At 44.0% G+C, this 23,311-nt stretch overlaps 1 protein-coding gene across 2 annotated transcripts in view; it reads left to right on the forward strand.

Moving 5' to 3' along the window:
* RASSF3 (Ras association domain family member 3) overlaps positions 1-23,311 on the forward strand; it is a 111,771-nt gene that overhangs the window by 56,415 nt on the left and 32,045 nt on the right. The window contains exon 1 of one of the 2 annotated variants that reach the window (XM_055710575.1): positions 1,310-1,609. The exons of the other annotated variant lie outside the window; for it this stretch is intronic. Coding sequence (XP_055566550.1) covers positions 1,481-1,609 — 129 coding nt within the window. The 5' untranslated portion in view covers positions 1,310-1,480. Of the gene's footprint in view, positions 1-1,309; positions 1,610-23,311 lie in introns of those variants that run through there. 2 annotated transcript variants of the gene reach the window in all.

The raw sequence follows: 23,311 nt of genomic DNA on the forward strand, positions 1-23,311 counted from the left end.
CACTTGGGTGGAGGAATAGGAATGGCCACACATAGCAGATGACGAGTTTGTGAGAGGCCAGCAAGATGGGGATGGGGAAGAGAGACAGGAGATGTCAGCTAATGGCATCCCAGATACATCTGCAGCTGAGTGCTGAGACCATGGGAACTGATATATTGGCTTAGACCATGGCTTGGTAAACACACAGCTTCCACCGTTTAATCGGAGGCTGGGCTGTTGCTGAAAGGTGTAGCCCGCCCTCTTTCCTGGTCCCCTCAGCCCCATCTGTGGGCGTTTGCGGTGGCGGCGGTGGCTGATGTGACTCACTTCCCCCCGTGGGACCGCTTGCCGTGGCACGGGGCACGGCGGGAGCGCAGGCTGAGGGCCTGCAGGAAAGGCAAGCCTGCTTTTTTGGGCAGCTGCATAGCCTTAGGAAGCCGTACCTTAAACCCGGTATCCTGTTGGTGACAGTGACCAGCCCTAGATAAATTAAGGGAAGACATGAGAAACTCTAAAGCAGGTAATTATGGAGCGACTTGGCCTTCAGGCATTGTCTGTCATTTCCCCCACTAATGACACGTTTGATGCACGCCCTGCGTCTAACCAGGCCTTCTGTGCTTTTAAACGTTCCCCAGTTGCAGCCCTGGATATTCTTGCCATCTGTACACCTATCTGATCTCTGCCGAGCCCTCACAGGCCTCACTGTATCTGATCTCTGCTGAGCCTTCGCAAGCCTCACTCCGCACCGCATCCCGGGGCAATGAATTCCACTGACTGAACAGCGCGTGGGCCCGAGTGGCGCGGGGCGAGGCGAGGCCAGGGCCGTGCTGCTCAGCACCACTGGGTCTGCTGCCGCTTGCAAAGCTTAAACCCAGAGGTTACCAGAGGAGCAGTACCGGAGAGGCTCGCCGTCATTCTGCCGTCGGTTCGTTTTTAAGAACGTTGCTCTTACAGGCGCGCAGCAGAGCCAAGCCGCGTAGCTGCCAAGGGAGGGCTTGGCACGGCTAAGCGAGGCGCCCCGCGCCCGCCTCGCCGCGGGTAACTGGGGAGGGGGCGCCCAGCTCCCGGCACCAGCCCGGGAGGAGGATCCGCAGATCTTCCGCCTCCCCCCTGCGCGGCGGTCGGGCCCTGCAGCCGGCTGCGGGCTCGCCGTGCCGGCGGGACCCCCCTGCCCGTGCCGGGCCGGTGCTCCGAGGCCCGGGGGGCGGGAAGCGGTCGGCCCCCGCCCCCTCACCTGCTGCCCGGGGCGGGCGTCCCGCGGGGCGGGCGGGGGCGCCGCTGCCTGGCCGGGCTCGGCGCGGCGCTGCCCGCGGAAACTTGTGCGGCAGGAAGGGAGCGGAGGGCGGGAGCGGGGCCGCCGGAGCAGCGGCTCCTCCTCCTCCTGCGCCCCGGACCCGGCGGCGCTGGGAGAGGAGCGGCAGCGGCGGGGCCCCATGCGGCGGCCGGGACGGCGCTCTCCGCCGCCCGGCCCCAGCAGCACCAGCAGCAGCCGCCGCCGCCGATGACCTGGACCAGCAGCATGAGCAGCGGCTACAGCAGCCTGGAGGAGGAGGAGTCCGAGGAGTTCTTCTTCACCGCCCGCACCTCCTTCTTCAGGAGGCCGCCGGGCAAGACCCGGGCCGCCCCTCAAGTAAGTGCCGTGCGCCGGGCTGAGGGGCGGCCTCGCCCCGCGGGGCAGCAGCCGCCGGGCCGGGCCGGGCCGCGTCCCCTGCCCTCCCTCCCTCCCTCCCTCCCTCCCTCCGGCCTCGGCCTCCACGTGTCCGCCGCCGCCCCCCCTCCCCCACGGGGAAGGACCCGCGGGAGCCGCCCGGGCCCCGCCACGGAGCGGGGAGGAGGCGGCGGGGAAGGGCTTCCCGCCCCGGGCTTCGAGCGGGGCTCCTGCGCGGGCCCGGCGTCCCTCCGGAGGGGCCCCCGCCAGCTCCGAGAGCCCGCCGCGGTGCCCGGCTCGGGAGCCGGCCTGAGGGAGCCAGGCTGCAAGCCTGGCCCCGCGGAGCCCGGCGGGCTGGGGGGCTGGGGATGTGATCAGAAATCACATGTTTCTGTGGTGAGTAACCGCGCTATCAGCTCTGCTATCGGCGCTGCTGGCAGCTCTGCGGCGGGGTACGGCAAGGTCTGCTTGTTCACTCCTCTCGGAGCTCATTTCAGGATGAATGACAGCCTCTTCAGCTGTTTTGTTGGCGGAGAAAGGCCCTCAGAAGTGTTTAAGTGTCTTGGTTTAAGCACGCAAGCCCAGGAAATCGGTTACAAGTGGGCTTTGAAGTGAAGAACTGATTAAAACCAAGGCAAAAACCCCAAACCAAACTCCTTTGTGGTCGGCATTGAAATTTCACCGGAGAACCTGCAGGGCTGTGGGCAGAGTGCGAAGTGTTGGTGTGCTGAGGAAGCCTTGCCGTAACGAACCCCGTTCCCCTCTCCAAGGGGCAAAACTGGCGGCAGGGATATGAAATGGAACAGCCCCTGTCCAATCTAGAGCAGTTGTTAAACCATATAGGGTAAACGTCACATTTCTTTAGCTAAGCAGTATAGCCCCTCTTATTTTTCTCTTCCCAAAGCGCAGGATCTCTTTCCACAGGTGGTCTGTACCTTTGAGAACTCTGAGCTAGTGAGCCTGTTTGTTTATGCTAGCTCTTCTTTGCCTGCTCCCACCAGTGCCTGTGGCTTCTCTCTGTTTAGTGCCTGTTTGTACAAACTTCTGGTGTTTTTTCCCCACTGGACTTTGGTGTTGATATTACTGCTGCTATGGAGGCCTAGTTATAAACTTGCTTGTCAAAACCTGGATATCTCCGATGCCCTCTGATCCCCCCCCCCCCGTGGGGCTTGTCAAGAACCATCATTGTTCGTTGCCCACAGCTTTTCCTCTAGGCTATGTTGTGCTGCAGAAAGCCAACCATGATTTCTGTTTCTGTGAGGTTCTCCATCTGTTATGCCCTGTTTGTGATTTGCTTAAAACTTAAGCCCTCTAACTGCTCCTCAGGAAACTCCTGCTCCCGTTCAAGGAAGTGCATCGAGCTTTCTTGAGCTTTAGCTTCCTTTGCAGTTTGGCAGGGAGCCTGGACGCACCCTCTCCCTACACCTGAGCTCACGCACCTTCTGCAAATAGGCTGGGACCAGCTTTTTATCTGGTCATGGGTGCTTATCGTTGCACCCCTCCTCAGGGGTCATCTTCCTGTCAGTCATCTGGAGTTTCAGCCTCCCAGTAACCTGAGGGACCCTCTGGAAGTTGGCGAGTCCAGCCGAGCATCCTTGAACTTGCTAACCTATTTGACCAGCGTTGGCTGCCACCTGGCCCTTACAGAGGAGGGCCGTGGTGTGACCATACTGTATGAACAGATACCTAACTGCTGTCAAGCAGCGCATAGCTACTGTAGCATCAGATGTGAGAAGGCCCAGGTCTCGATTCAGATCCTAAAACCACATGTATCTGTATAACGTTGTTGTATGAGTTGTGTTATTAAATACTAGTTGTATAAGTAGTAAACTGTGCAAACATGTAAATCACTGTATGCGATGTTAATGCTTCCAAGGCAGGAAGGATGGGAAAAAAATTGATATTGTGCCCTAGTAATGTTTCCCAAAAGAATGCTGCAGTGAGGTGCTGCAGGGTACATGTTTAAGTATGTATTTAGTAGCCTGGAACAAATTCATGTGTATTGCTGACTCTGCGGCATCAGAAACACTCAGTTAATGTTTCTAGTCATAAAGTTATTACCAGTTGCTCTGAGCTGCTGAGTTACAGAGGAAAGAAAAAAAAATACCCCCAAACAATGCTGAATGTAGATTTCAACAGTCATGTGGCCAGTAAGAGTGAGTTTCCCCTTCCAGCAATAACAGTCATAATAAGCCTCTTTGTACGGATGAGGATGTTACTTTTGGTTTGTATTTGAGGTTTAGTCAAAAAATGCATACTATGTCCCCTTGAGCAAAGAGAAAAGAGGGGAGCTGTTAGTTATTGTTTCTGTGTCTTTCTCAACCATACGGATATTAAGTTTTGCAGTGTGGGTTTCTTTTCTTGTAGAAGACTTAAGTACTGGCAATTACTTTTATCCCTCCGTTTTAGTTCCCTCTACCCCCTTTCTCGCAGAAAGGGGGTTAGAATGTTTGGTTTGCAGCTATGCCTGCAGAAAAACTCTGTAGTAGTGTTTGGACTTGTTTTGTATGGATTTCCAATGAAAAGAAGGAAAAAAGGAAACTAAGTAGCTGGGTGATTTTTTTTTTTTTTTTTCCATTTTATGGGGCAGTGATGGGCTTACTTACGTACCTCAATTTCTGCAGCTAAGACAGGAGTAATGGGTTGATACAATTCTGGTGTAAAAATCTTGTGATAGGCAAAGCCCAAAGGTACTAAGATGCCTAGTCTTTCCTGGAGTGGTTAAAGACTTTCTCTCTATATAGACCACTTCTAAAAAAATGAAGCATAAAACCCATTACAGCATAGGACAGGCAGCATGGTGTTTTGGGGCTGAGCAGTGGCCCCAAAGTTCGTTCTTAGGCAAGACATAACTTTTAATCTGAGGGCAGCATGCATAAAATGCAGGTTGCTTTATGCTGTGGTGTTGCTTGTGAGAGTTTAGCTTTAGTTAAGATTTTTCATCTTCTGTGGCTGTTGTAAAATTTAAGTATCAGAGGCTAGATTAAGCTCAGTGCGGCCCTGTTTCATGTTTGCAGTGACTCATTTAATACATGAAAAAGAGTAACTGTAAATATTTTTGTCCTGCCAGTGTGACTACTCATGTGAGGTAAAATTACCCATGTACACAGGCTTTTGCAAGATCAGACTCATGCTTCTGTATTATCAAGCATTTGGAAATTGTCCATTCCCTGTAGAGAAAATACCAACATTTAGATGTTTTGCAAACTTTTGAAAGCTAACCCTGTTCTCTTCCTCTTTCCTCCCACCCACATCCATCCTTTCAGGAAAAGTGAAAAAAGTCATGCCTGCTCCTGCAAGCCCTACCATGTGTTGGAGGGATATGCATCTTCCTGCATATGTTTTCTGTGCTTCCCTTACACACACCAGTCCCCCATATTCTCCCACTTTGAACAGTGTTGATGTAAATTCTCGCAATACTTCTTTCTCAGGTGGCTTGATGGACGATGGCATTTCAAGCGTTGTGGTTGGTGTCTGGGCTAGTTCCCTGTCTTGCTAAGCTCATGTCTTCCGTGAGGAGGGTCACTGTAAATGCCTGGGGACCGCCCTGTGCTTGGTTCTGCTTGCTCTGCATTTAGGTATCCCCTTCCACTGGAACTGTAAGGGTTAGAAATGGGAGAAGAGATGATGGGTGAGGTATCTCTCTGCCCTTATACAGGAGGGATCTGTGAGGGCGGACACTGCTGTGCTTTGGGAAACACTGCTTCAGAAGCTGGCAGTGCTGTGAAGATCAGGGATCCCAGTTGTTAGAAGAGGGCAAATCCTGCAGCTTGTATTCAGCATCTGAATAATGAATATTTTACATGCAAAATGTGAGAGGGCTCTGCTTGATGTCTAATGCAAATTAGCTTGGAGATAGGAAGTTTGACACTTGAATGCTGCTCTTTTCTTTAAAGAAGAAAGCAGCGATGTGTTTATGCTGTTTTTCACCATTTCACGTAGGGCTCTGTGCAAGCACTTGCAAGAAAAATGCAATTGCTTCCATGGAGAGTTTCCAGAAATGCATGCTTTCCTCCTGCACCTGAGAATGTGCTTGTTGCTTCGCTGTTAACACTGGTCCTTGCATCTGAAGTCTAATTTCTCCCTCTCTCTTCCTCTTACTCGTCTCAGTCTTCTCGGCTTCCAGACCCACTTGCTGTCTTAGTTCCTTCCCCTGCACCCGCACCCAGTGCCCCCTGCCATGACATTGTTTTTGTGGATGTCTTTTCTGCACGTCAGTGGAATTTGCAGGTGTGGTAATGGGGCTGGGAAAGGAAGTTCATAAAAATAAGCTGGAAATGGAAAGCGGATATAAAAATGCAGTGGAGGTATGAAGGAGAGAGGCAAAAGGCAGAGGGTGAAAGTCTCATCCCTAACTAGTCCTGGCAAGATAACCAGTCATCTTGCATTTCACTGTCAGAAGAGGAGGTTTGCATGGAAAGATGTAGCAATTATTTTTTTTAATGGATGAGCTGGTGCAAGCTTGAGAAAGATGAACTTCTGGGTGCAGAAGCCCTTTAGTAGGTCTGTTCCACGTGAATTTGCACAGTGAGTTGAGGCACTTCATTGAGAGAGAGACCAAAAAAGCATTTTATTTAGGAAGAAAATGATTTCTAGGAGTAAAATGCAATTTGTAGCTGTGCAAGTCTAGTTAGTATGGCTTTGTGTTACCAGTGTCCGTTATTAATAAATTTCACGTTCTTTGGCCATTGCAACTCTTCCTGGGTTTCCTTTCAGTAACATTCCCTAGGGAAAACAGCTTTCCTGACTACCAGAACAAATGAGGTTTCTAATTATAGGCCCGCTTTGGAGCCAAAAAGTTTAGGTTTGTGTTTGACATGTAGTCATGAAACTTATTTTAAAAAAAAACAACTAAAAATATCCAGTAATGTTTCATTTTATGGTTTTGGTTTTTTTTTTCCAAAATCCACTGGCAGTCAGTGAATATTATGGGATAAACATTGTCGCAACTAAAATACTTGAAAGTTAAGAGTTGAAGGAATAAGCGGGGTAGAGATTGTGTCTATTTTAAGCCCACACCACTGTCAGAGTAAACTAGTGGTCCTAACTATGTTTTTGCCTTACTGTTCTCTGAGAGCACTTGATGCAGGGGGTGTGTGTCAGTGGCTTGGATGAGTGTGGTGGCCATTTTTGGGTGAAGTCAGAGTCCCCTTCTGGTATCTGAAAGTCTCTGGAGGTAAGATGAGATTTATACTCTGTGCAGAGGACACTGATAGCTATGTCTTGGAGAATTTGAATTTTGGAGACTTAACTATCACAAAAGTTTAAGAAATAAGTTTAGGAGAGATGTATTAACATACTTTCCCAAGAAGAGTTCAAGCCACTAAAATATCTAATGAATGCTGTTACATTCAGCAATTTATTTTAAGTGCCATGGATGCAGCAAGAGTGGCAGGTAGTATTCAGACTAGGTGATTCTTTCGACTTTTTTCTTTAATCTATTGTATTAATACTATATATATGTATAATACTATAGGTGTGTCTCAGGCAGTTTTTTCTGTTAGCATAAACTTTTGGAGCACCAGCAATGTGATATGGGCTTTGTTCTTGACATCTGTTTGAATTCCACCAGATAAACACTGGATTTTTTTAATTTTCCTTTTATTTGGAGAAAAAAAGGCTTTGATTCACCTATATAGCTACTGTACTCCCAACACTCAGGCTTCTCACTGGTAAGATCAGGAGTACCTAGTATGTGTGGCTGTTTTGTGATTTAAGTGATGTAATTGAGTTGGGATAATCCTGTAGCTTAATCTAAGCTCAAAGACAGAAGAGCACAACTGCTGGAGCTTTGAACTTTCACTGAAGTCAGAAAGTATTGGGCACCTGTAGCCTCATGGTCCAAAATGTTTAGACTTAGGCTTCTTTAGACATATAGAGTCATAGAATCATTTAGTTTGGAAAAGACCTTTAAGATCGTAGAGTCCAACTGTTCACCCAACACTGCCAAGTACATTGCTAAACCATGTTCCTTAGCACCACATTTGCATGTCTCTTCAATACCTCCAGGGATGGTGACTCAGCTCTTCTCCAAACATATGCAGAATAATGTTGAACTGGTTCTTTTAAAAGTAAGGAGTTTTGTTTTAACTGAAGTGTGGTGAATTTGGGGAAGTTTTTTTGGGGGAAGGAATTTGCAGAGCAACTGAGCTCAGGGTCATCTGAATACACTGAAGATACTTAAAAAATCTCATAAACAGTTACTTGAGAAAGGAGAGAATTTGGTACCCTGTTTTCATGATCTCTTATTTTGGCTGTAGACCTGTGTGTAAGAATAATATCAGAATAACCGTTTTGAAGAGGTTCTTGCTGGTTAGCATTTAGCTGCTGCAAGAGCAAAATTATGAAGAAAAACTAAGTAAAAACTGATACTGCAGTTTGTTTGCTGCTTGTGTAAAAAGCCAGTGGCACCAGTGTTGGATTAACAGTTGCAAATAAACCAATTAACGGAGGATTTTAGATGGAGTGGTGGATCTGTAACGCAGCATTTGCCTATGACGGTGTACTTGTGAGCTAAGCCAAACAATGGAAGCATCAGGAAGAGAGAAGTGGGAGTGACAGGTCTCTAATGGACAGGCAGCTGAAGCCCTGGGGGCTTCTGCAAGCAGTATGCAGGGCCAGGTACTGCACTTTCTTCGCAGGTAAAAATAGTAGGGATTTTATGTATGTATGCATATATGCACTTACATTAAAAAAAAAAATTTAGAAAGTATCACACACACACAGATTTGTACCTCTTGAGACCAATGTTCAGGAAAGGCTTTAAAACCAGGACATCCTGCAGGCTTTAGTGGCATACCGCAGTGGAACTGAAACTGTGCTGTCATCCCCTCCAGTTTTGGTGCAGTGCTTACCTGACTACAGTATTGCCAAGCTTTTGTATGTGTTTAGGTGCCTGTAACAAAGCCCAAATGTTTCTGTAGACAGATATAAATTGACTTGGGAAGAGTAATTGTGGCTTTCCTTCTGTTTTTTTGGTGCACACGGTCTTTTGCAAAATACTGCAGACAGTTTTGAGGAGAGTGCTTCCTATGCAGATATGTATTTGGCTATGCTAAGTAGCCACATGTGATTTATGTAGCAATTAAGATCACTTTCTAGTTACTCATCTGTGTGTACTGGAGACATTTGTGTTGCCGTATATGGAGGAATCTATGCTGTGCTGAAAATAATAGTAAAAGCAGCAGTGGTCCATCTGCCTCAGAGGAAGCATCAAGTGTTAATGTTGGGTATGTAGGAGTACTTGGTGTGCTGGTTGTCAGCTTCTCCATCTCACCCTTTCCCCACTATGTAACTGTGGGAAAACGCTGTTTGCAAGTGCGTTTCTTTTAGAAATTACATACAATATAATACAGTAGGGGCAAGTTACAAAGGCAGTTGTCTGTAATCTTTTATAGTTATCCCTGTTGTCCATAACTAGGACTGCTTGTCTTGTGTTCTGTCTCCTAATTGATCCGAGGTGTGATCAAGTGCATGGATGCGCAGTCTCACCATGCTGTACTCCTTCTCATAGTGCACAGTCCTTGTATCTTGTGTTTGCAGCACCCAATCAATATGATCTCTCTAAATCTGATTAGTAATAATAAAAACTGAAGGTCAAGTTCTGCTTTGGAGATGATAGTTTGCTAAATAATTAATCTTATTTCCACTGAAGCAGGGATCCCATGATTTGGCTTTTCGCCCCCAAAGAAAAGTTTGGGATAGATCAAATTTGTTAATGCTGCAAGAGTGCCTTAATGCCTTTCTTGATGGCTAATAACATCTATCATAGCGAAATTCCTCTCAGTGACTTCTTATACATAGTTGTGCCTAGGATCACACTAGCCTGTAAACTTGGAAGAGTTTAGTTCAGATGTTTCATTTAGAGCACTAATTTTCTCTTGCTGGGTTGCTCTCTTCTGAAGAGTTCTGCTCCTCAGGAGCAAAACCTGGTCATCTTGCTGTTTGGTCCACCAACAGCTTGAACTAGTGTGTTCACTTACAGATACATAAGCTAAGATTATGGAAGTCTTCTTGTTCAGAACTACTCGTTTCATTGCAAAGTATCTTCATGGTTCATGAGAGAAGTGTCTGGCTGTATAAACTCTTGCAACTGCACTAGGGATTTCAGCATGACCAATAGTGCTTATGTGTACAGAAACCGGCATATTCTTTGGCACTGCTTAAAAGATTAAGAATATGGTGGTTGCATGTTGCATAATGGGAGAATTGACCTGCATTGTTTGTCGTAATGTCTGAAATGAGTAAGTTTAAGGTTCAATGCTATTGTGAGATCAGCGTAAGAATCGGTGCAATTTTTTTTAATGATAGATGTATTTTGAACTGCTATATTATGATTTTTGCATTATGATGTTATTGAAGTATGCAAAGATTATGTAGTGTAGGCATAGACAAGCATCTTGTATTACTCTTTCTGAAATAAAGGCAAAAAAAATATTGGGTTTTTTGCATCTCTGGTTAGCTTGCTAGTAGTAGAAAAGTTGGTATGTGGGAAGTGACTTAGGCTATGCCTGAAGTGAACAGCAGGTACGTGCTGTAGCCAGCCAGCTGCAGGAGCTGATCCCCCCCCCAGCTGTCCAGGCTGGTGTCTTAAAGACTGATCAGCAGATTTTTTTGTTACTATGCACGTATGTTTAACTTTGAAAAGTGGTGGAAAGAGAGAGGGTTTCTGCGGAAGGGTTTCTGGATCAGTCAGGTAAAACTGTTTAACCTAAGTACTGAAGACCAAGGAACAGAAATATGAGCAGGACAGAAGTTCATTTTAATCCTGTCAAACATGCAGGCTCCCCATTTCCAGCACCAGGGTACGTGTGATCCAAAAATTAGACCCATGTGATGGCTTTTGTTTCATGATAAAGTACGGAGGTAAATGCCTTAGTAAGTAGTGGTCCTGAAAACTTCCGAAATCCTTAACTCTCCATGAGGTGTGGACCTGGCAGCTGAAGGCTGGAAATAGGTATTGCTTTCATATTTGATAGTTAAGGAATGGAGGAGGAGAAGGAAGGAATCTTTGCGTAGAAGGCTTGCTCCACCTGTTGTAGGAACACTTATCTGTTGCTTAGAGAAAATAGGAGCAAATTATCATGGTTGCATGTGAGGCATGTTAAAAGTCTCATTTGAGATGGGGAGCTGATTTGTGACTTGGCTGTCTTTCAGGTGCTTTGACTGAAAGAAGAAAAAGTATTATATCGGTCCTGCTGATAAGGGTAGGCTGAAAAGTGGCCTGTGCATATTTCCGTGCCAGGGAGTGATGTCTTGTGTTCTGTACAAAAATTGACAGTTTAATCAAAGGTTTGTATTTGGAGCAGTTACTACATTGGGTGCCCATATACAAACACTGGCAGTGGAAGAACACCAGACACAGGGGCAGGGGAACATCACTTGTGCAAGCAACCCGACACGAGCAGTAACCAGACTCCCATGTAATCTGCACAAGAGAAGTCTGCTTTATTAAGGAGAACTTGATCTTTCATTAAATAAATCTTCCTCTGGTTATGATGCTCTCAGCTTTCGTGGGGCCTAGCTTAGCACAGCATTACTTTTCTTATGCAGTGTTTACATATGCTGTGGCCTTGTAACTCTAAAGTACTGTTTTCTGTACTTAGAAGTGTTTCTAAATCTTTGAGCTAATTTTGTTGTAAAATCTAATATTAAGGACAGTTTGCAGTTTTTGCATGAGTTAACAGGTCAGGTTAAAATAAACGAGGTCCTGGGAGTATTTAACTTGATATTCAGGGGCCTTTTAGTTGTTGAATTAAAGGAACACGTTTTTGCCCCTTCAAAGAATATGCAGTGTGGGGTGGTGACTAATGACAGGAGTCATAATCAACTCTTTCTGTAATAAAAATAATTTAGCTGCTGTTACAGAGCCCAGTGAGTGGATCTCAGGATCTAAGTGGATGGATTCAGAGTAGCTAAATAAGGTATTCTTGTGGAGTGGGACCATTGTGGAGTTCAAAGACCGGACTATCTTCTTCTGTTTGCTAATATAATTTAGTTATTTCACTGGGTAAGTGACTCTTGAAATACCATTGAATCGGTTTAGTTACCTTTTAATTCATTGAAGTGGTAAGAGACTACTGCATGTACATATGGCTGTCTGAGACATCAGTCAGATAAACTTCTGAACTGGATCATCACATTATTTTCAACTACATTTTTCTATTCTCATTAATTTATATAAAGAGTTGCCTTTCTTAAGTTTGTTTCTTTGGGCTCCATGACTGACAGTATTTAAAGCATTATTCTTTAACAGAATGATTTTATTTTTTCCTCCTTCCTCCTTTTTTCTTCAAGGTCCTGGCCAAGTGAGAACTTGTTTTATTCTTTGAGTACCAATCACTTTCCCTTCTCCTTTTAGTCCAAGGCTGACTTGAACTGCTGTGGTTTACAACAGAACTGCTGACAAATCTAAATACCTTCTCTCAACATTCTCTGTATCAGCTGCAAAGTATCGCTTTGGGCTCCAATTTGGCCTTCATGGGAACAAGTTTGTTTTCATAGAATCTGAAAAACAGTGTTAGTGTTCAGCTGACCATGTGATCCAGTTCTCTGAACTTCTGTTGGTCCCTTGCTTGCCTATGAGAGGTATCTTTTCTGCTTTTTAAAAAATACAACATTAGCAAAATAAAATTCAGCTTACTGAAATCCACCATGTTTTAACTGACATGTACTAAAGAAAGTATCTTCTGTAAGATTTTTTAATTCTGTGCAGTAAGTTGCAACTTTATTCTTGAGAAAATGACTGGTAACTGTTATCAAAGATTAGAAGAACTGAGAGAATGCCCTTAATGCTAGCTCAAGCCTGTGTGCAAGGAGGCTTCATGAAGTGGATTTGGCTGTGGGATTTCTGGCTTTTTGTCACCCTGGTTGGAATTCATGACCTTCTGTAAAATGAAGCAGACGGCTCATGTGCTTAGTACGGTGAAATTTTTATATTCTGGATTAGGCTGGATGCCAGTTAGTCAGCACACAGTATAGACAGTTCCTCTATCTTAGACCTGATCACACCATACATAAACGCTACCCTAAATAAATGCCAAGTATGTAAGCAAGGAGGAGAACCAGAGATGCTTCTTAAATCAGTGGATGTCAAGTCAAAGTGGATCCGTTGCTAGTGGAGTGTATTCCATCAGGATTTCCCCTTTGGTTTATTAAACCATAGGGCATTTGTGGTTGCCTTGATATTGTGATAGCAGGTTTGTTACAAAATACAGGAGAAATAATTTCTGGTACACACCTTTCTCGAGTTCTGAAGAAGAATGGAACTGTCTGTAAAACAATAACCCTATAGAAGTGTGCAGCTGTCAGAAAAATCAAGTTGGCTAGAAACATGACAGGTGGTGTAATGCAAATCAGTTTGACTTCTCATTGATCACCAAATTGTGGTGAGGTTCCTGGGAGATTAGTCCTGCATTTTGTCACAAAGAAAAAGCTTTATGCACACCTGTGCTTGAGATGAATTAGTGAAATGTGTTTTCAGCTGGTGAAGTTACTGGCAGCATACTCTTGTTTTGGCTTGCTTCTGTTGAGTGTCTTTGTTTTTCTAGTTGCCATTACCGTGTCCCTCAGTGGCAGCAGTGGGCGCGGAAGCTTTTGGGAGGAGTGTTGCACCTGCTAAGCTGAATCCTAGGAAATAATTTTCTTTTTAATATGCTGCCCTGGAAAGGGTTGCCCTACCTGCAGGGACTTTGGGGACTCTTCTAGTGAAGGCCTTTGCTATGATGGTCATAGGATGACATTTGGCATTTTGAATATCCAAACTGTTGTTTCACTGCTTCTCCTATGACTGAGAGGTGATACCATGTGCCTTAATAGGAATGTCAAAGGATTTAAATAAGTTACAGATTATTCTAATAGAACAGAAGTTACAAAATACCTTTAATGTCTTTCTAAATATTTTCCACTTACAGCATGCATTTGCCCAGTCATTTATTATTGGAGTTATATCTCAGGTTATTTTGTTTTATGTATAGAGTTGATGAGTTTGTCTTAAGTTGGCAGCTGCTTTTGATTCAGTTGCATGTTCACATGATGTGAGGCTTGTCTCAAGATGGGGGAACATGATTGTTTATACTATGCTAAAAGGTTCATATTATGTGAAGTGAAACATCAAAGTAGTTTCTAATGCTCTGAACTTTAAAACTCACAGTTGATTTAATTAAAAATTAATTAAAAGGCACATCTTTCCCCACCCCTAAATACAGACCCCAAATATTCTTCAAAGCATATTTGATTTTAACAATTTGGTGATTTCTTCCCTGAGGCATTTTTTAAGTTACCACTGGAATATGAAGATGTAGCTTTGAGTTGTGATGATAATAGGCCGTTAGTGCAGTAGATGTTCACCTCATAAGACAATAAAATGACATGTTCTGTGAAAATAGCCTGGTACTGAGAAAAAAAAAAGAAAAAAAGAGGGAAAAGGAGTTATAAACCTAGTAATTTTTCCTGTAAAAGCCAAAGTTGATGGCAGACTTCTTTTTTAGTTATCTATAGCTCAAAACAGCCCCTGATGCAGCTTGGTGAAGCACGTGGTAAGGATGCTAGTGTGCCACCCTTGGTTTTTTTTTTCTTTTTCTTCTTCCCTCCCCTGTATTAAAATAAGTTTAGTTCTAGCCAGACCTTTATGGCCAGTGCTGAAAAAAATTTGTAATATATAATACAGCTTTTACTGCACTATCTGAAAATGTTATGTGGAGAATTCAGGATGGGAGCTCCATGCTGTATGTCTGAATTTAATCTCTTATGCAAGTAGTAACCTATATGTTTTCATCTTCAGAGACAGGGAAAAAAAAAAAGACAGCTTTAAGAAGGCATTTCGAATTTGGTAGCGATTGTGTCAGAAACAAAAGGCAGCAGAGGAGTATTTATTATTATAAGGATTATAGAAGCAGCAATGTTAGTACTGGCATTGAAATTTCATTATCTTGTAGGTATGAGCATTACAGTGTGCTAAGTGTAATCATTAGAAACGTGGTACCATTCCCTGTATGTGGGAAGGAACTGCCTGTTTTTAGATACTTTCAGGGATCCTTTCATATTCTTCCCTGTCCCCTCATTATATGCTGCCAAATGAATCTCAATACTGCCCTCCCAGAAAATCCAAACTTTGACCAGACTGTTCCCAGCAAAGGCAAGCAAAAAATTTTGAAGTATGGCAGGGATGCCCTACTGCAACTCGAAGCTGGAATTGGGTCTCATTCTTTTTCAGATGTGTACCAGGACACACTTCCCTGGGCAGCGCTTGCTCTGTTCCCTCTTTGTTCTGGCACTCTCTGTGCAGTTTCTTGACTGCTCACAAAGAAGTCTTCTGACTCTGGTGTAAGTTGTTAGCCACATTAGTTACTGGCTCGCTGATCTGCACAGGCTATCTGTAAATAGGTAGGTAGTATTTTCTTTTGGGTCTGTAACTTCACCGTACTCCACTTCTGTTGAAGCGTATGTATACAGAACATTTTGGTGAAAATGTAGTAAACTAAATAGTAAACATAAGTTGCTTCACGGCATGTAACATGTCAATACACAAGCCCGGTGCAACTTACAGTACTCTTTTTGTTTGTACGTTTTGTAGTGGGTGCTGAGCACAGCCAGGTTTCCAGTCTCCTAGATTTACCCTATGAACCAAGGGGAGCAAATGGTGTCTCAAGAGGTAGAAGACAAAGGGATTATTACAGGGTAGTTAATTCTGCTTCCATTGGTCGTGCCCTGTAACATCTCAGCCACACACCTACAAGGTGGATGCTGCAGGTCAAAGGCTGGTTTAGAGTGTCTGCCATCACTTGAGCGGAGGGTGTGGTTCCACTGCAGCTTCAACTCAAACTAATTAAGTTAGTTTTTTGCCAGATGCCTTCCTTGAACCAGATCTTTGTGTGGTTGCAAGAGGAGCAGTTCTGGTGCTAGAGTGGATGGAGGAATGTGCAGGTGGGGAGGCTGACAGGGAGGGTGGGACTTCAAGAAGCTCTATCTGGGCCTGCCTTACATTTTGGAGCTGTGCTTTGGGAGGAAGCGCCTCAGCAGATGGTGCAGTGGAGACGTGCCTTAGGGTGCTTGGACAGATTTCTTAACTGGATAGAGATGCTACAGGTAAGCAGAAGGTGGAAAAGTCTGGGCTTTTTGGTTTTGTGTGGTTTTGGTTTATCTTTTCTTTTTTTTTTAATGAATAAATCTTCTGAAAAGAGGTAAGCAACAAGAAAGCAGTAGGACTTGCTGAATGGAAAAAATCGTAGAATTATAGAATAGTTTGGGTTGGAAGGGACCTAAAAGATCATCTAGTTCACCCCCCCTGCCATGGGCAGGGACACCTTCCACTAGACCAGGCTGCTCAAAGCCCCATCCAGCCTGGTTTTGAACACTTTAAGGGATGGGGGGGCATCCACAGCTTCTCTGGGCAGCCTGTTCTAGTGTCTCATTACCCTCATTGTAAAAAATTTCTTCTTTGTGTATGATCTAAATCTACCCTCTTTCAGTTTAAAGCCATTCCCCCTTGTCCTATCACTACATGCCCTTGTAAAAGCTCCCTCTCCAGCTTTCCTGTAGGCAAAGAAGGCTGCTGTAAGGTCTCCCTGGAACCTCTTCTTCTCCAGGCTGAACAACCCCAGCACTCTCAGCCTGTCTTCATAGGAGAGGTGATCCAAAATGGTTTGTGCTTTAGATTGGATGGCAGCAGATACACTACTGAAGCAGTGCAGCAAATAAGATCGCAATGTAAACCCTGGATTTACTTGCAGATTCCTGATTTTAAAAATATATGCATTTCTAGGTCTTCCTATTTTCCGTGGCTTTAGAATCTTCCCTTAATTGTTCCCTATAACAGGTTTAACAGGCCAGTTCATCCGTTTAGAGAATAAAGTTGAGGGCACTATTGTAAACATATTGAAATGTATTTTAAATGTTATGCCACACCAAAAGGTAACTGCGCTCTTTCCTGTGCCTTGACTAACTTCAGTCCCAAGCAGTTATAAGAATTTTCTGCTGCAAGTGCCAGCCTGTTAATGGAAATTGAGTTTTAGTCCTTTGCTTGCTTTTTAAAACTGCAGGTAAGTTCCCTTGCCTGCCAGTTTTGAGAGAAGGTTAGAAAGGACTTATTAATCTGTCTGAGAAACTTATTATTGCTATCTATTTTCATGCCACTTCATAAAAAGTTTCACAGGTGAAACTATCTGCCTGTGATAATTATTGCAGTAATCAACCTTGTGCCATGGTTTTACTTCATTATCTTGGGCTTTATTGGTTATGGCATGACAGTTACTGCTGTTTTCACAAGTGTAAGTATAGGTGGCTTGTTTGACACCACGGCTGCTTGGGAGGAAGAAAGTATCTTTCGCTGCATGAAAACCACGGAGAAAAGCAGGTGGAAAAGAAGCTACAGCAGAAGAGGCAGCTCCTCTTGGCAGGATGTCTTGCTCTGTTGGACCACTGGACAGAGAAGGCTGGGCTGTGCACTCCTCCTGCCTTTCTCTAATCACGAAATGGGAACATTTGAGCATCTTGATTCCTGACTGTTTAATAAATTATTTTGCTTATTTCAAAGAGGGAGAGCATCGCCTGATAAGCTTCTGGACAAACTGGAAAGCAATGTCATCACTTCCCCTCCTTTATTTTTTTCATCCCTTTTTTTTCTTTCTTCTCGTTGCAAGACTGACTATGAAAAATTAGGACAGGACTCAGATGGATAAGGCACTAGTACAGTCAGGATCATAGTAAATAGCAGAGCTGTGTATGCTATTAAAGTAAGATAGGGACCAAGTTTAAAAAATACGTAAGAAGATACCTCATCGTTTGGCAGATTAGATCTATTTTTTTACCTTGGTTGTTTTTGTTGTACAAGACATTCCCTCCCTTCCTTGTTCTTAGATCTTTCTCTTACAAATGTCTGAGTCTGCTTTGGGTACTTTGTTAAAACAAACAAGGTACAAGTATGGACAGCTACCAGTGAACTGTGTAGCACCAGCAGGAGCAGAAGGACCAAAGCCTGACTGACATTGCCGAGACCTGAAAGCATTTGGCAGTTTGAAGGCAATCTCATAATAGTCTCCGAACTCAGCCTTCAGATGAATGCAGTGCAGTGGGATGCTGAGAAATGGGTACAAATATTTAGATTTATGTACAATGAATTCTGGTTGTGCCAATTAGCAATATCCCTTAGGAATTATTTGCAAAGTCCCTTGTGTTTTATTGAGAGCTGAAAAAGGGAGAAAAGACTATCAGCAGCCATCAGATTGGAAGAGCATGTGTGCGTCTGACCCTCTGGGGATATGGCATGTCCTGGTCAGGGCAAGGAACCAGAGGAAATCAGATGGCCGGTCTCTTCCTTCTTCCCTGGCTCAAAGCTTCTCTCTGTGCAGTGCCTATGCAAAGAATTAAAACATCTACCCTGAGCAAAGGGGATGACGTGAGCAGAGGTAAGAACCCCGCATGCCCCAGCCCAGCTGTGCGGTTGTGGCTGAGCCTCTGCTCCAAACGGGCTCTTCCCCATGCCAGTGCACTGTGCCAGCGTGAACGGGGGGAGATGCAGGGGCAGGGGCTTGCTGCCATGGCCTTGGGGAAAAGGCCACTCTCGCTGCTCTCCAGAGAGCTCTGCCATGAGTTGGGTTGGGATGAGGCATCTGTGCAACCAAGCCACCTGGAAAGAAGGGGCAAGCCCCAGGTTGGCTTCTGTGTGGGTGAGGGGTGCTGGGGCTGGGAGGAGGTGGCAGGCGCTATAGTTTGGGTGTTCAGTGCACTCCAGTTAGTGGTGCAGGGGGCTGGGCTGGCATTGTGCTGGGCCCCGTCTCCTGGGGGAGAGGAGCCCACAGAGCTGAACGGCAAGAAGGATGGCTCGGGTGGCTCTGGGAGCTCCTGTTGAGAACTGGAGTGGAGGTTTGCACAGAAACCGGGTGCTGTAAGTAGTTGACCTCAATGAGGCTGGTGGCTGGGTCGAGGTGCTGATGTCTGTTGCAGCGGTGCTGGTGATGGGTTGGTGGGAGCTCTGAAGACTGGTGACCTGATCTAGAAGGAACTGTGAGTCTGTGCTATACAAACAGTGATGCTTATGAGATCAGCTTAGGTATGGGAAAAGGTGTGGGGGGTTTTTTTTGTCATCTTTTCTTCCACTGCCTTTTTGTTTTCTTTGTCAGGACTGGCTGGACTGGCTTTGCACTGATACCATCAATTCAACTTTCAGTGGTTTGTGTGTTCTTTTAAACCTCTTCCTTCATGGCTGTGAAGCCTGAAGAGGTCACAAAATGATACCTGGCTGCATACAAGTGCTTTTCAGATCATGTTTATCAATACCACTTACCAGACATCTGTTAAGCAAGCCTATTTGTAAACACTGTTATGTTGGGTAGTTATTAACTGTAAATCACACCTTTTTGGCTGCTGGTCTCTTGGAGTTTTGAAGATGGTTGCTGCTAATGGACTAGTTAAAATACTTGTCCAAGCTGAAGTCTAGCAACCACTGCCTAATGCTAGTCCTTTGACTGTCTTTGCAAGGTGAAGCGGTTATACTTTAGAGTTTACATGTAGTTTGAGACTGGATTTGAAGCTCCTTTTATCAGATTATGACTGCTGGAAATCCAACTGACTTTTGCCAGCAGGCTTCAGGACACTTTGGCTGTTCTCCAGAGAACTTGTTTGAAAGTAAATGTAGAAAGCAGGATTTTTTTATTTTCCTGAGTTTTAACATATGAAGTACATACTAAGTGTAACAGTGTTTAAAATTTCGGTGTTGACATACAGTGATGTGTGAAAGTGGGTGGGAGACTGAAGTCTGTAAAACTGCTGTCCACTAATTGCACTTTTGTACCGTGTGTTTGCCAATAAAAAGAAAAAAGTGCATCGTTTAATTTTTGGCTAGACAGACAAATGCAGACCAGTTGCATAGAAGTGTTTGCTCTGGCATCCTTCATTGCTTATGAGAGTCTTTGCTTATGCCCTTAATTCTGGGAAGGTGTCCAAGCCCTATACAGGCTGAAGTGCTTATCTCTTGATTTTCTTTTTTTAATTATTTTGCAGAACAGAATACATAGGCCTACTTAGCAAATACAGACCTAGTTAGCAAATGCCCATGCAATTACAGCTGTGTCCCATTTCAAATTCTGTCCCTGCTGCCTGCTGTGAAGGCTATGCAACTAAAGCTCCCCTTCCAAGGAGGTCTTGTTCTTCAATTCGTTTGGTTTTTTGCCTTAAACCTTGATGGTGTCTTGTTTTTCCTTTTAATTTGAAGATGTTCTGTGTTAATTATAAGACTTATTTTCAAGGCAACATGTCATTACATTTGTCTCTGGAGGAAAAAGTAATTCTCTGAGCAATATAAGTTGTTTTCATTTTTTATTTGAATACTTGCATGATTTACGAAAGTGCATGTATGAAATTTTTGCTTTGTGCTTTTCCGTCCATGTTACCAATGTAACAGTAGCATCTTGCAAGAAGCTGTTAGGAGAGTGGTGTTTTTGAAACTCTCAAACTCCCTTTTCATTGCTGTAAGACAGTCATGTGGCATAACAATCTGTAGCATTTGTGTAGCAACTTTGGCTGATGCCTGGAAAAACTGGAAGCTGTTTGTGCATGGCACAAGTAGAAGCATGGGTGGTAGATGTACAAGTGAGTTTATGCTGTCTCTCAACATAGTGTGTAGCTGTTTCAAAATCAGTCATTGCTCAGGTGGAGGTAACTTAACAGCAAACCTGTCCTGACTTGCTGCTGGTGGTAGCTATCTGGGCTGCCCATTTTTAGCTCTGTTTCCCACAGAAGTGAGACTACTTGCGATCTTTCCATTCCCTCTCCTAAGCTTAGATAACATGTTGACTAGATCTCACAAAGAGATGGAAATATGCAGGTAGTTGAAGCTTTTACTGATCTTTATTTAAGCAGGTTTTGCAGAGAGACCCTGCTGCTGCTCTGACCAAAAGAGAGGCAGCAGCGGGAGCAGATGCCATTTGAGGCATCAGAGCATCCACTCAAAAGAGAAGCTGTATAATCGGTACAAGGGAAAAGAACTTCAATCACAATTTAACCCTTTGTAGCCATCCATGTGAAGGTCTTGTGCAGTTTAGTTTACAAGTAGGTTGTACGCAAGACTCTAGCAAACTAGGCTTCATTAGTTCCTTTGCATGCAAACCACTTGGGTTTTCTGTTGCCCTTTCAGAGGCTACTGGAATAATTTCCAGTATTAAAAGGAGCTGATGCTGTCCCTGACCTTGGGTCATTTGAGTCAGAAAATGTTTTTAGAACAGCCTTGCTTTTTTAGAACAAAGGAGGACCTGGAAGTTTTGAGAAGTTGAGTAAATAAGACTGTGTTTGTATGGCCTGCAGCAGCTTGGACTCTTTATGGCAGGGACTATAGCAGGAGCATTGTTCTACATGTCTGTTCTGGCTTGTACCTCCAGCTCCCTTCCTCTGCTTTCCCTCTGGCGTTGGTGGCACCCTGTGAGTGCTCTGTGTGGGGAGGGGAAATGGGTTGTGTCTGCTGCTGACTGAGGTTGTGCTGTTGTCAGTTCTGTGTGTTTATCTGGAAAAGACTAAGTGTCCTATGCGTGTTTACTCTCTTGCACAGTTGTTTGGTATAGTTCAATTCTTGCCCTAAACAGTGGAGAGCTATGAATGCTCCCAGTGAAGGAGAATTGGCATTACCTTTTCCCTGGACTTTTCTGTATTTATTGCAGAACAGAGGTTACCCCTTTACCCCTTTCCCTTTGGAGGGACAGATACTTGAATTTCCTTCCCATCCCCCATTTATGCCTCTCAGTGCTTGCTTTTGTGGGATGAAGTGCTGCAGGACTTCCTTCGGAGGGCTTTTTTGGCTGGGAAGCTCCTGGGCTAGCTGTCCTCAGCAGAGGGCCTCTTCTGGATTCTGGCAGGATTATGAATGCCTGCTTTCCACTAACCATTCCTATCATAAGACACGGATAAAAATGGACACATACATCTTCAATGAATTTATAAACCTCAAAGGATTTGGCTTTCTTTTAAAGCAGGCATCTGGCTTTCCATCCTGTGCTGTAGCTTCCCTGGATTACTTCAGAAGCATTATGTACTCCTTCCCTTAACTCTCACAGCACAAACCTTTTGCATGGTATTGGAGATTATTTCCAATGAGGAGTGGGATTTAGGAATGAATTTAAGAAGCGAGGTGGTTTCTAATTTTCCTTAAAACAGTTTAATCTGTTAGTCATCAGTGCTATAAACAACCCTTTTTGATAACTTTTGTGAAAAACCTGTGTGTAGGTCCATTTCACAGTGTATGGCATGGACTGAAGCGCTCTTCACCAGACTAGTTATCTCCAGATGAAGTGAACTATGGAAAGTCCTTTTCTTCCTTTATTAGGAAGAACAGATCAAATCTGTCTCTGTGCCAATCACTAATCAGCTAATCATGCTAATGTTTTCTAGAATAAAGCAAAGGGAACACACAGCATGTCTTGGTCTTTGCAGTTGTCTGACCTGAATAAGATTTATCGGGTTTTTTTATTTTATTTTTTTGACCCCAGCAGTTGATGTAAGAGGGACAAGGTTGAGAACTTTGGGGTTTATAAGCAAATATACAAGATGTCCTTCCATTTGATGCAATCTGTATTTCAAAAGGGGGAAAAAATGTTTTCATTTCAAAGTTTATGTATGACCTAGGATTTAGTCATAGGCAATAGACACTACATGTCAGAGCAAAGGATGCTGTTTCTTTCTCCTCTTTTCTGCTTTTGCCACTTCCATCTTTGGAAAATGGGATTCCTTTTGAGTTCTTTGTGGTTGTAGGTGGCTGGTTTGTCTTAGCTGGATCATGCAGATGACTGTGTTTGTCCATAGCAGCAAGTTGATGGGAAGCATGTTAAATTCTTACCTTATTTTTAATTGTTTTCTGGGGTATCAATAAACTGACAGGCTGTTGAGGAAAGCTAGAGTATTTGTAGTTTCAGTAAAAATACCTTAAAGCAGGAAAGTAGTTTTGAATAAAATAACAGAATATTCAAGCTTGTCAACTGGATAAATTTCAGTATGTTCTCCATGCCTTCCTTTTATAGCCATGCTTCCTTTCCCATTGAGGATGAGTTGCTTCATTGTCATGTGTGATCAACTGCAGAGGATGACTTTGCTTTAGAGAAAGATGATTCATTCTGCAGGGTGGATTATAAACAAATGATTTATGGACAAATCATGAAGCACAGCAGGAAACTGTTTAAGCATGAAGTCTGATTAGAAATATTAATAAAGGAAATACTTCTGAATGCGGAAGGACAGCATGACATTTGCAGTTTTGTAATTTTAAAATACTTTCTGGGTAAGTATTTTCCATTATTTGTTTCCAGTAGCAGTTGTTTTTAATGTTAATAGCTGGCTACTGGACATGTGAGATTAGCATTTAAATTCATTAAGCATATACCTTTCTAAGTGAGTGTGTGAAAGTTTTAGAATGCATGAAACTTATCTCGCTGACTCTGTAATATCATAACAGGCATGCAGTCATTTGCGTCATTTCAAGTAGTGTTTTCCCATACTAATTCTCTTCACTGCAGGCCCCAAGTCAAAATTTGAATGGTGCTTATCTAATAGACATCACAGCTGTCCCTTGCTGGAGAGCTGACAGTTCATTCTGGTTGCAGAGGAAATGTATCATCTAACTGAAGAAGTATTACAGACTAGAGTGGGCAAAATCACACAGGCTTGGCCTCTGCTCTGGTGCAGAGGTAACCTGTGAGGTTGTCCATT

The sequence above is a fragment of the Falco cherrug genome, chromosome 5 (genome assembly GCF_023634085.1).
Source record: "Falco cherrug isolate bFalChe1 chromosome 5, bFalChe1.pri, whole genome shotgun sequence".
Classification (NCBI taxonomy): Eukaryota; Metazoa; Chordata; class Aves; order Falconiformes; family Falconidae; genus Falco; species Falco cherrug.